This window comes from Leucoraja erinacea, chromosome 2, assembly GCF_028641065.1.
Source record: "Leucoraja erinacea ecotype New England chromosome 2, Leri_hhj_1, whole genome shotgun sequence".
In the NCBI taxonomy this organism is placed as follows: Eukaryota; Metazoa; Chordata; class Chondrichthyes; order Rajiformes; family Rajidae; genus Leucoraja; species Leucoraja erinaceus.
Genome location: NC_073378.1, coordinates 38,123,697 through 38,136,089, shown reverse-complemented (window position 1 = coordinate 38,136,089; position 12,393 = coordinate 38,123,697). Strand labels below are relative to the sequence as shown.

General features: G+C 42.6%; 1 protein-coding gene across 3 annotated transcripts in view; it reads left to right on the top strand.

Moving 5' to 3' along the window:
* elmo1 (engulfment and cell motility 1 (ced-12 homolog, C. elegans)) overlaps positions 1–10,616 on the top strand; it is a 293,797-nt gene extending 283,181 nt beyond the window's left edge. For all 3 annotated transcript variants that reach the window (XM_055655086.1, XM_055655094.1, XM_055655105.1), the window contains 2 exons: positions 426–503; positions 9,327–10,616. In XM_055655086.1, coding sequence (XP_055511061.1) covers positions 426–503; positions 9,327–9,527 — 279 coding nt within the window. In that variant the 3' untranslated portion in view covers positions 9,528–10,616. The remainder of the gene's footprint in view (positions 1–425; positions 504–9,326) is intronic.
* The last annotated feature ends 1,777 nt before the right edge of the window (positions 10,617–12,393 follow it).

Genomic DNA, 12,393 nt, shown 5'->3' with positions numbered 1-12,393 from the left:
AGCATTTTCCTACTTTGGAGACCCTTTTTAAATGTGATTATTATTGATGAAGGTGATCCTCAAAACAAAGTGTGTGAGATTTGGATGTGACCTGACCTAGAAACATAGAAAAATAAGTACAGGAGCAGGCCATTCGGCCCATCGAGCCAGCACCGCCATTCAATATGATCATGGCTGATTATCTAAAATCAGTACCCCGTTCCTGCCTTCTCTCCATATCCCCTTGATTCCTTTAGCCCTAAGAGCTAAATCTAACTCTCTCTTGAAAACATCAAGTGAATTGGCCTCCACTGCCTTCTGTGGCAGAGAATTCCGCAGATTCACAACTCTCTGGGTGAAAAAGTCCTAAATGGCCTACCCCTTATTCTTAGCACAGCAGGATGCCGCTTCTGTTTGACTGATTCATGTGGCTCTGTTCTCCACAGGAGGTGTTGGAACTTGCCTTCTCTATCCTATATGACCCGGATGACTCATTGAATTTCATCGCCCCTGACAAGCATGAGGTAAGTGTGATTCCACCCCTCCATTAATGTTATTTTTAATCCGCCTTCTTAACAATTTTATTTCTTGACATGGGAACCTGCAATTATCCGTCAGTATCTTGATCAGTGGCTCACCATGAAAAAAATCACAAGTATTTTTGAACGAGGAACCCGTGTGTCTTCCCACAGGTGTAATGAAGTATTAGCTGGTGTGTTTGGTATTTTCCCTTATTATTATTTATAAATGCAGAAACAACACAAGTTTCATTAACTGTTTCCTACTCTCACAGTCGTGCATAACAGGTCAGGCATTTTGTCTTACTCTTCCCTACTGTAGGGTTGGAAGACAATGAATTAATGAACAGATAAAATGAAAGTAAAATTAGAAATTGCCGGAGCTCTTGTGTATAACACTGTGAATGAATAAGTTTATTAGCCAAGTATTCACATACAAGGACTTTGCCTTGGTGCTCTGCCCGCAAGTGACAACATGGCATACAGTGACAGTTAGGAATGGCACATAAAACATTAAACATTCATAATAAAACATTGTCTAAAGCAAATATAATTCAACATGGCAGGTAAATTGTAAAATCCAATCCAGCATTTGCAGTTTGGCTTTTTGTTAAAATGACAGTGCTAGTCTGGATGATAAATTATGATTTTAATATCTGTGTCACTGCTTCCTTATCCTTTTCTGTCTGAAATATCAAAGGTGGCAAGGGGGGGGGTTCAGATTTCTAAATGAGGAAATGTAATAAAGTTTCCTTTTATTGCTCCAATTAAAGTCTACCATAGCCAGCCTTCTTGTGTGTCTCCTCTCTTGTCAACCTTTGTCAGTGCATCATTTTGCCTGTGGGGTAGATCACAGTTTGACATATGTTACGACTGCTTGGAAGACACTCAGGTTGCTGTGATTCAAGCTGTGGATTATGCATCTCGGGAGCTTGCTCCCACCGACTCCTCTTGGCAAAGTTCATCTAATCACCAAGGCACGCTGTGGTCATTCTTTGGCGGTGCCTTTGTCTGAGCACCTGAGTTTACTTCAGTTTAGAGATAGAGCACGGAAACAGGCCCTTCAGCCCACTGAGTCCGCGTCGACCAGGGATACACGCAAACTAAAACTATCCTACACACACTAGGGGCATTTTGCAATTTACCAAGGCTAATTTTAAACCAACAAACCTGTACGACTTTGGAAAGTGGGAGGAAACCGGAGCTCCCGGAGAAAACCCACACAGGTCACGGGGGAGAACGTACAAACTCCGTACAGACAGCGCCCGTAGTCAGGATCAAACCCGGGTCTCTGGTGCTGTAAGGTAGCAACTCTACCGCTGCTCCACCGTGCTTGCCTCATGCCACCGCGTTTGACTCAGTAATCCTGACTAGACAATAGGTGCAGGAGTAGGCCATTCGGCCCTTCGAGCCAGCACCGCCATTCAATGTGATCATGGCTGATCATCCCCAATCAGTACCCCGTTCCTGCCTTCTCCCCAGGAAGGGTCAGTAGATTGCACGAGGAATCAGGAGCAGCCGGTATGATTCACCCCTGTCCACCGCCTCACTTCAGCTGCCATTGCCAGTAACATCCTCACTTTGTATACAAATATTAAAAATAGAATCTGCGACAGTGTTTGCCCAGCAAGTAAATCAGGGTAATTACTCAGCCATCCTGTTCTTGTAAAGAAATGTGATGAACAATTTTACATCACCAGCTTTAGTTAAAAGAACATCTGAAATGTGGTGCGGGGAGTTCTGATATCCTTTTCTCAATGTCTCCCAATATTTATCTTTGTGATAAAATGTGGTCTTTAGTGAGGAGAAATGATGACATAAACACGATGCTGAGGTCTGCAGTGCTGGACAGGCAAGCTGCCTCTGTGGATTCCACCACACACCCAGAATGTGTCAGTAATCTCACGCAGTCCCTTGCCAAGTGCTAATTCATTTCCATCGCAATGTCAGCATCCTAGTGCCCAGAAAGATGTCATTGGCACTCGCTATTTAAAGGAGGATATTTTTAATAACACAAACGGGAAATGTGCCGTAGGGTGTTGAGCATCAAATTATGTTTAATTTTGAGAACCTTACTGACATTTGGACGATAGATTTAACTTCCGCAATGCAGATGAGTTGAAATAGGTTCCAGTAGAGCATAGGCCATACATTGACAAGGATGTTGCCAAGACTTGTGGGCCTGAGCAATAGGGAGAAGTTAAGCAGGCTAGGAATTTATTCCTTGGAGCGAAGGAGGCTGAGGGGTGATCTTATAGAGGAGTATAAGAGGCGTTTAAAATATAGATCTTATAGAGGTGTATACGATCATGAGAGGAATAAATAGGTGGAATATACAGTTTTTTTACCCAGGATAGGAGAATCAAGAACCAGATGACACAGGTTTTAGGTGAGAGGGGAAAGATTGAGCAGGAACACAAGAGGCAGCGTTTCACATAGTGGGTGGTGAGTATTTGGAACGAGCTGCCAGAGGAGGTAGTTGAGGCAGGTACTATACCAACATTTGAATGGGTTCATGGATAGGAAAGGTTTGGAGGGATATGGGCCAAATGCAGACAGGTGTGTCTGAGATCCATTAAATTGATCTGCATTGTAAGCAAATATCAACTTGCAGAGTCTTTTACCATGGGCATATTGTACATTTTTAATAAAACAAAATAATCACCAACCAGGTCAAATTTGTATTGGTAGTCCGATTTCAATCACGGTAAAATGTTGCCTGATGGTTGGAAACTGGGTTCGATTAAAGTTGCAGAAGGTTGAAGATATTGTAGAAAAAGCAGTAAAAATCTTTATCATGACGTTATTGACAGATTTGGAGTACAGGTGCACAACCTTTTATCCGAAAGCCTTGGGACCAGACACTTGTCGGATTTCGGACATTTTCGGATTTCCGAATGGAAGATTTTTAGCGTAGATTAGGTAGGTAGCGCGGGCGGCTTGAAAAGTCTGGAGCGGCTGCCTCCTCCCCGGAGACCGGGGAATCATTGTAAATCATTGCATAATTGTTAGTCAGTTAGTTTGGAGGGATTTTATGTGGGGGGGGGGGGGGGTGAAGGGAGAAACTTTAATTCTTAGTCCCCTACCTGGTCGGAGAGGCGGGGAGCGGGCAATGCCTTACCGGGTCGCCGTGCAGTAAGCTCCGCAGCGCTGTGGCCGCCAACTCCCAGCTGGGGGCTGCGGGCGTCCGACTGCGGGTGGCGCCGATTGGAGCTCCGACCCCGGCAACTCTACTCCTGGCTGCGCGGCGCTCCAAATCCAGCGCGGCCCGCGGCCGGACGCCCGCAGCCCCAGCTCCGCGATGTTGGGAGTCGGAGGCGTTGCAGCGCTGGGATACCAGCGGGGAGCGGGCAATGCCTTACAGGGTCGCCATGCGGTAAGCTCCGGAGCGCTGTGGCCACCGACACACAACATCACGGAGCTGGGGCTGCGGGCGTCCGGCCGTGGGCCGCGCTGGATTTGGAGCGCTGCGCAGCCAGGGGTAGAATTGCCGCGGCCGGACACCCGCAGCCCCAGCTGGGAGTTGGCGGCCACAGCGCTGCGGGCTTACTGCACGGCGACCCGGTAAGGCATTGACCGCTCCCCACCTCTCCGACTAGGTAGGGGACTAAGAATTAAAGTTTCCCCCTTCACATAAAAGCCCTCCAAAATAACTGACTAACATTTAAGCAATGATTTACAGATGTTTAAGTGTCTCCCCGGTGTCCGGGGAGGAGGCAGCCGCTACAGTAGTACAGACCTGGGTGGACCGTGGGTCGTTTCGGGTCAAGTTTGGCGCCAAACGCAAGCTTTGGTGTGCAGACAACATCCTGGTAAAAATGGCCGGTTTTCGGAGTTTTTCGGTTTCCGGAACACAGGATAAAAGGTTGTGCATCTGTATAACGACACAGAGAGAACCATGAATAAGAGAGTACAAAACATTCTAAGAAATAAAACAAAAATAATAATTACATAGTAAAAAGAACAATGAAATGATATTGCAAGGGAACAAATCTTTTCACACACATCAATTATAAAGTCTAGATGGGAATGAGCCATTCAGGAACAAAAATAAATGCCAAGACCAAAATATCAGTTTATTATTTCATAGAACATAGAACTTAGTAAAGTAGAGCATAGGTTCAGGCCCATCAGCCCACAATGCCTGTTCCTAACTTAATTCCAAGACAAACTAATCTCATCTGCCGGCACATGATCTATATCCCTCTATTCCCTGTTCAGCAATTCGAACGTCCTGGTTCAGCAATTCGAATGTCCAGGAACTAAAGAGTTTTCAGAGAGTGGTGGACACTGCCCAGACCATCACGTATGCTGACCTCCCGCCATTGCTGGGATCCATTGGAGGTGCTGCATCATAAAGGCAACCAATATCAACAAAGACCCGCACCACCCTAGGCACACTCTCATTGCACATCTACCATCGGGAGGAAAGTATCAGAGTACATGATTCGTATCCCCCATTACCTACATAATCATGTGCTTTAAATGTCACTATTGTACCTGCCTCCAGCTCCACCCCTGGCAGCTAAAACCAGGCACCCACCACTCACTGTGTAAAAGACACTTGCCCCACATACCTTCTTTAGACTTTGCCCCTTTTCATCTTAAAGCTATGCCCTCTAATCTTTGACATTTCCACCCTGGTAAAAAAGGTCCTGACGTACCCTATCCACGCCCTTCATAATTTAATTTACTTATATTTGATCCCCCTTCAACCTCTGAAAGTCCAAAGAAAGCAATCCTAGTCTGTCCAAATATAGACACAAAGTGCTGGAGTAACTCAGCGGGTCGGGCAGCACCTGCTGGTTTAAAGGTGCTCTAAGTCACCTTTAACTTAAGGTGAAAACTTAACTTAAAGGTGACTTAAAGCACCTGGAGAAAAAAGATGGGTGACATTTTGGGTTGCAACATTTCTTCAGATGCTGCCTGACCCGTTGAGTTACTCCAGCACTTGTGTCTATCTTCGGTACAAACGAGCATCTGCAGTTCCTTCCAACCTCTCCCTACTTCTAATATCATTTGGATATTTACCAGGAAGATAAAACAGATGGCATGAGATTGAACAATTAGATGAATTATAAGAAAAATAAATTTAAATAGTAAGAGACCATAGATTACATAAGCTTATCAAGCTCAACATGGATAAATATCCTGAGTGGATAGTGTAAAGTTCTGCATTTTAAAAGAGCCTAACAAAGAGAGAGCTGAGTCATTACGAGATGAATGGAATAATCTACTGGAAAATGATTTGATGCCAGACACTAATGGATTGCTAACATTGTATCTATGTTTAAGAAGATGGAATTAGACGAAGATAACAACACACCCTGTCAGTGTAATATTGATATTATGAAAAATATTGGAATTTGCTACCAAAGGAGAAAATGGAAGAATAACTAAGAAAGAATGATCAATATATTTCAATTGTTGCTTGCTTATATTTTTATTGAACTTTTTGCAGGGTGGCAGTGAGGATAATATAGTGAATGTAATTCATCTGGGTTGTCATGAGGCACCAATAAGGTACCTGCTAATGAACAAAGCAGAATCAAGGGACATTAGGAGAGTGGATAGCTCACTTGCTTTAAGACCGAAAGCAACAAGTCCTTAAAGGACAATTCTTCACAGTTATCGGAGGGGCTACACAAAGATCGGTGTCTGAACCACGGGCTGTTCTTAATTCACATTAACAGTTTAGATTTTGGAAGCATGAATGTAATTTTTAAATATGCAGATAAAGCCATATTGTGGAGACAATACTGAGAAGGACTTCAACAAATAATGTGAATGCATTAGTAAACTTACAGAATTAACAAATTGCCAGCAATATAAAAGCAAAGAACTGCAGATGCTGGTTAATACATAAAAGGACACAAAGTGCTGGAGTAACTCAGGCAGCATCGCTGGAGAACATGGATAGGTGAGGCATGTTCAGCAATGTCAAATGTGAGGCAGAACATGTTGGAAGAATGACGAGGTCATTTTATTACTTGGGAGATACAAGTCTAGGCGGTGAAAAGGCGCAGAAAATACTGGGGCACAAATACACCCACCACTCATGTAAACTTGTGTAGCATTTCTGTAGAACATGGATAGGTGACGTCTCGATTCGGCCCCTTCCGACGTCTGAAGAAAGGTTCTGACCCTAAAGGTCACCTATCCACTTTCTCCAGAGATACTGCCTGAGCCGCTGAGTTACTCCAGCACTTTGTGTCCTTTTTTGTAAGTTCTGTAAGATTTTTTCTGCAGTTCCTTGTATCTACATGAAAAGTTATGCCAAAGTTGAACGGGACCACAAAGAAATGAATAAACACTATGATTTATTTCTGGAGGGATAGATTTGCACAGTAGAGAAGTTATATTGAAAATATATCTTGGTTAGACCACACTGGGAGTATTGTGTACGGCATTGATTGCCATAGGTTTCTACAGGGGAGGAGTGTAACTAGAAGCCATCAATGTACGATAGTCACCCATAATAGGGCTTGCAGAAGCCGCCTCTTTACCCAAATGACGATGAGAACGTGGAACTATTTCCTGCAGGGAGAGGTAGAAGTGGATAAATAGAGAAAGAAGGAACTGAAGACGCCTGATTCGCAAAAGAAAACATAAAAAGTGCTGGGGGAACTGCAGGACAGGCAGCATCTCTGTGGATGGCATGTTTGCAAGATGGGGGGTGGGGGGAGGTGCAGTCCAGAACTGGGACTTTGTGGGTTTATAGTAAATGCAGTCATTAGTATGTCCCCTGAGATAGAACCAGGGAGATCAAGAAAGGAGAGAGAGGTGTCAGAGATAGTGAATTTAGTTTAGTTTATTATCATGCATACCAGGGTACAGTGAAAAGCTTTTGTTGCGTGCTAACCAGTTAATTGAGAGCAGGATGGGAAATTTAGTTTAGTTTTAGTTTAGAGATACAATGCGGAAACAGGCCCTTCGGCCCACCAGTTCCTCGCCGACCAGCGATCCCTACATATAGCAATGTTACAAAATTTTGAGATTTAAAAAATCAAGTCTGCAGTTTATCCCATCAGATAAAGCATAATAATAAGTTTAATTTGACACCTAATTCACTTTCATATCTCAAGTAATAAAAAAGTTATGGCCATTTTCATACTTGGAAATTAGCATCTTGTTCCCTATTGATTTTCTATGGACATAACAAAAAAGCTGTGATCATGGACAGTCAAAAGCCCATAACCTTCTTAAAAATTAAGAGAACTGAATGAAATTTTCAGTTATCATAGATTGAAGTATTCTGAAACAAATGTAAAATAATCTTACTTGGATGACCTGAAATTAAAGCATATAATTAGTTAGTTACCCAATTGCAGCTAATTTCAAACTTCAATTACTAGATCTAAACATCTATCCATTTCTTAATAAATGATTAACATTTTTAAATAGCCTAAGTGTCCAAATAATATTCACAAATAATTCACAATAAAACATGATTTTTAAATCTCATTTACATCAATTTATAGGCCAAATGGAAGGAATTTAGTGTTCAATTGCTGTAAATTAAAGTCAATTTAAATCAGCTTTCTAGTGGGATCCTGTGAACGCGCTGGTTTAGAACGTTCACATTGCGCTGGATTTGTGCCCTCAAATGCCCAGAAAAATACTGCGGGATATAAAGAGCCCAAAATGAGCTACTCGCTATAGAAAACTTTATATACAGGGTTCTTAAGAAGCCCCTTTTAATGTAAAAATAAGGTACATACCTTTAATTGTTTGCTTTATAAAACCCTGGGGCTGCGAGAGGTTGCGGGTTGAGAGAGTGATTTTTAAACTACTATAACTATTATACAAGGCCATAAAAACTAATAATACCTTTTGTGACGGGGTCTTTCAGCGATTTTCCGTTAATGATTTACTAGGCTGAACACTTTCGATTGCAACAGCCTAGTAAAAATCGCGTTTTAAACCCGCCCCCTCTAAACAGCGGCAAAATCAGAAACACGGGGTGGGGCAGATTCTCAGCCACGATTCAGGTACGTTTTGTAACATACCTACTACATATTAACACTATCCCACTAGGGACAATTTTTACATTTACCAAACCTATTAACCTACAAACCTGTACGTCTTTGGAGTGCGGGAGGAAACCAAAGTTCTCGGAGAAAAGAAACCAAAGTTCACGCAGGTCACGGGGGGAACGTACAAACTCCGTGCAGACACCACCCGTAGTCGGGATCGAACCGGAGTCTCCGGCGCTGCATTCGCTGTAAGGCAGCAACTCTACAGCCATGCCGGTTTAAATGAGTACATTTACATTTCAATGGAGCCTGGAAAAGCACACGAGAGAGAAGGGAACAGAGAATTTAGCTGACAGACCAGAGGAAGACTGACACAAAAAGATGGAGTAACTGAGTGGTTCAGGCAGCATCTCAGGAGAAAAGGAATAGGTGCCGTATTTTGTCGAGCCACTTCTTCAGATCAGAGGAAGCTTGAACGGTGTATACGAGGCAAATTAATCATCCTACCACAACCAGAGAGCAGTGCTGAGCTACTATCCATCTTATTGGTGACCCTTGGACTATCCTTGGTCGGACTTTGCTGGCTTTACCTTGTACTAAATATTATTCCCTTATAATGCACTGTAAATCACACTATTGTGATCATGATTTGCCTTTCTGCTGTCTGGTTAGCACGCAACAGAAGATTTTTCACTGGACATCAGTACATGTGAGAACAAACTAAACTGAACAATAAACTGAACTAACTGCTGGGGTGGGCACACCCTGTTCTTGTGCCGTTTACCCTGTGCAAGGTTGACCAGTGTTCTCATTGCCGCCTGTCCTTTTCTCTCTCTCTCTCTCTCTCTTCCAGTATTGCGTGTGGACCGATGGGCTGAATGCTTTGCTCGGGAAGGAGATGATGAGCGAACTGACCAAGAATGACCTCGACACGCTCCTCAGCATGGAGATGAAGCTCCGCCTCCTCGACCTGGAAAATATCCAAATTCCAGAGGCCCCGCCGCCCATCCCCAAGGAACCGAGTAACTACGACTTTGTTTACGACTGTAACTAAACACGGGGACACAGTTATGAGTATAAACTGGAATCAGCATCACCTGGAAATGCCTCTCTTTTGTTATTGCCTCTTGCTACCTATCGACCTTCCTGCTGCTCTCCAGCCTCTACTAATGTTTAGCTCAACCATATTGTTACCTAATGAGTCTGTCTGTGCGTCATTAAAGGGCGATGATTTTGTCTCCACTGAGAGGGGGAACCAACTCTTTGATGCGTCCTTCCTGCCATGGCCTTAGTTTCTGGCAGCATCTTGAGATTGCCCTTTGCCCTCTGTTGCCAGGGTGACAAGGAGGGGGGTGGCATTGAGGAGGCGAGATGGATCATTATTTTGTGTAGGAAGGAACTGCAGATGCTGGTTTAAACCGAAGATAGACACAGAAAGCTGGAGTTAGTCAGCGGGACAGGCAGCATCTCTGGAGAGAAAGAATGGGTGACGTTTTAGGTTGAGATCCTTCTTCAGACGGACGTCTCGACCCGAAACGTCACCAATTCCTGTCCCGCTGAGTTACTCCAGATTTTTGCTTCTATCTTTGGATCATTATGTTTTTTGATCTACACATCAAAAGCATACAAATGATCAGTGTTTTGCGATTCAAGGCACCCGAAATCGATCCAGGTCTGTTAATATATCAAAGTTGCCCTCTCAGAATAGACCAGCCAGCTGCACACTTCGTTCAGTAGAGAAAGCTTACATTGTGATGCCAGTAACATCGTAGTTCATTAACATGGATCACACTTAAAAAGGAAAGATTTAATTCCCTATTAAACTAAAACATATGGTCATGGCTTTGATTCTCTGTTGAGTAAGGCACCTTTATTGCATGAGTGTTTTTTTTTGTGAAACATACCAAACTGCCAGTATTATGTCAAATGTTGTATTATTTCAGTGTAAAAGAATTTACAAGAAAGCATTTTTTATATATGTTATATATATGAAAATGTTTGACCAGTTTTGCCTTGTTGCATATATATTTTATGGGAAATGCACATCTGGGTATTGTAATCGTCCTTTGCCACTTTGTAATAGCTGAATAAATGTCCTTGGAATCTTGCAGTTTACAATAAAAGAAACAGATTTATTACCAAAGAGCTGTTGATTTTATTGAGACTGTGCATGTGTGTCTATATGTGTATGTGCGTGTGTGTATTTGTATGTCAGTGTATATATGTGTGTGTGTGTTTGTGTCTACGTGTGTATGCATGGGAGTGTGCGTCTGTGTGTGTTTGCATCTACGTGTGTGTGCATGCGTATGTGTGCATGCGTATGTGTCCATGTACGTGTGTGCATGCGTATGTGTGTGTGCATGCGTATGTGTGTGTGCATGCTTATATGTGTGTGCATGCGTACGTGTCCATGTGTGTGTGTGCATGCGTATGTGTCCGTGTGTGTGTATGCACGCTTATGTGTGCATGCGTATGTGTGTGTGTGCACACTTATGTGTGTGTGTGCACACTTATGTGTGTGTGCATGTGTGTGCAGAGAGGTGTGGATCACTCATTATATCACAACTTTCTGTAGTACTGTTAATTTATAATTAGGCTAAGTGGGACCCATTGGGTCCCTGTCACACAGGAGGCTTGGTCCCCCGACATTCTCCCATAGTTCTAGCAATGTTACAAAATTTTGAGATTTAAAAAATCAAGTCTGCAATTTATCCCATCAGATAAAGCATAACAATAAGTTTAATTTGACACATAATTCACTTTCATATCTCAAGTAATAAAAAGGTTATGGCCATTTTCATACTCGGAAATTAGCATCTTGTTCCCTATTGATTTTCTATGGACATAACAAAAAAGCTGTGATCGTGGACAGTCAAAAGCACATAACCTTCTTAAAAATTAAGAGAACTGAATGAAATTTTCAGTTATCATAGATTGCACCATTCTGAAACAAATATAAAATAATCTAACTTGGATGACCTGAAATTAAAGCATATAATTAGTTAGTTACCCAATTGTAGCTAATTTCAAACTTCAATTTACTAGATCTAAACATCTATCCATTTCTTAATAAATGATGAACATTTTTAAATAGCCCAAGTGTCCAAATAATATTCACAAATAATTCACAATAAAACATGATTTTTAAATCTCATTTACATCAATTTATAGGCCAAATGGAAGGAATTTAGTGTTCAATTGCTGTAAATTAAAGTCAATTTAAATCGGCTTTCTAGTGGGTTCATGTGGAATGCTCTGGTTTAGAACGTTCACATTGCGCTAGATTTATGCCCCCAAATGCCCAGAAAAATACTGCGGGATATAAAGAGCCCAAAATGAACTACTCGCTATAGAAAACTTAAATTACAGGGTTATATACATGCCCCATTTAATGTAAAAATAAGGTACATACCTTTAATTGTTTGCTTTATAAAACCCTGGGGCTGTGAGAGGTTGCGGAGTGAGATAGTGGTTTTTAAATTACTCTAACTATTTTACAAGGCCATAAAAACTAATAATACCTTTTGCGACGGGGTCTTTCAGCGATTTTCCGTTAATGATTTACTAGGCTGAACATTTTCGATTGCAACAGCCTAGTAAAAATCGCGTTTTAAACCCGCCCCCTCTAAACAGCGCCAAAATCACACACAAGGGGTGGGGCAGATGCTCAGCCACGATTCAGGTAGGTTTTGTAACATACCTAATAGTTCCCAACTGCACAGGCGCAGCTCATTTCCCCTCATCCCCAGCACTCTCTCCCCCTCCTCTTCAATCCTCACTCTTCTTTCCCCTCTCCTCCCCAAATCCCTCCCTCATCTCTCCCTCTCCTTTCCCCTACCTTCAGTCACTCCCTCCCTCCCTCCATAACTCCTCTCCCCTCCCTACCCCCTCCTATCTCTATCCCCCACTCCTCACCTCCC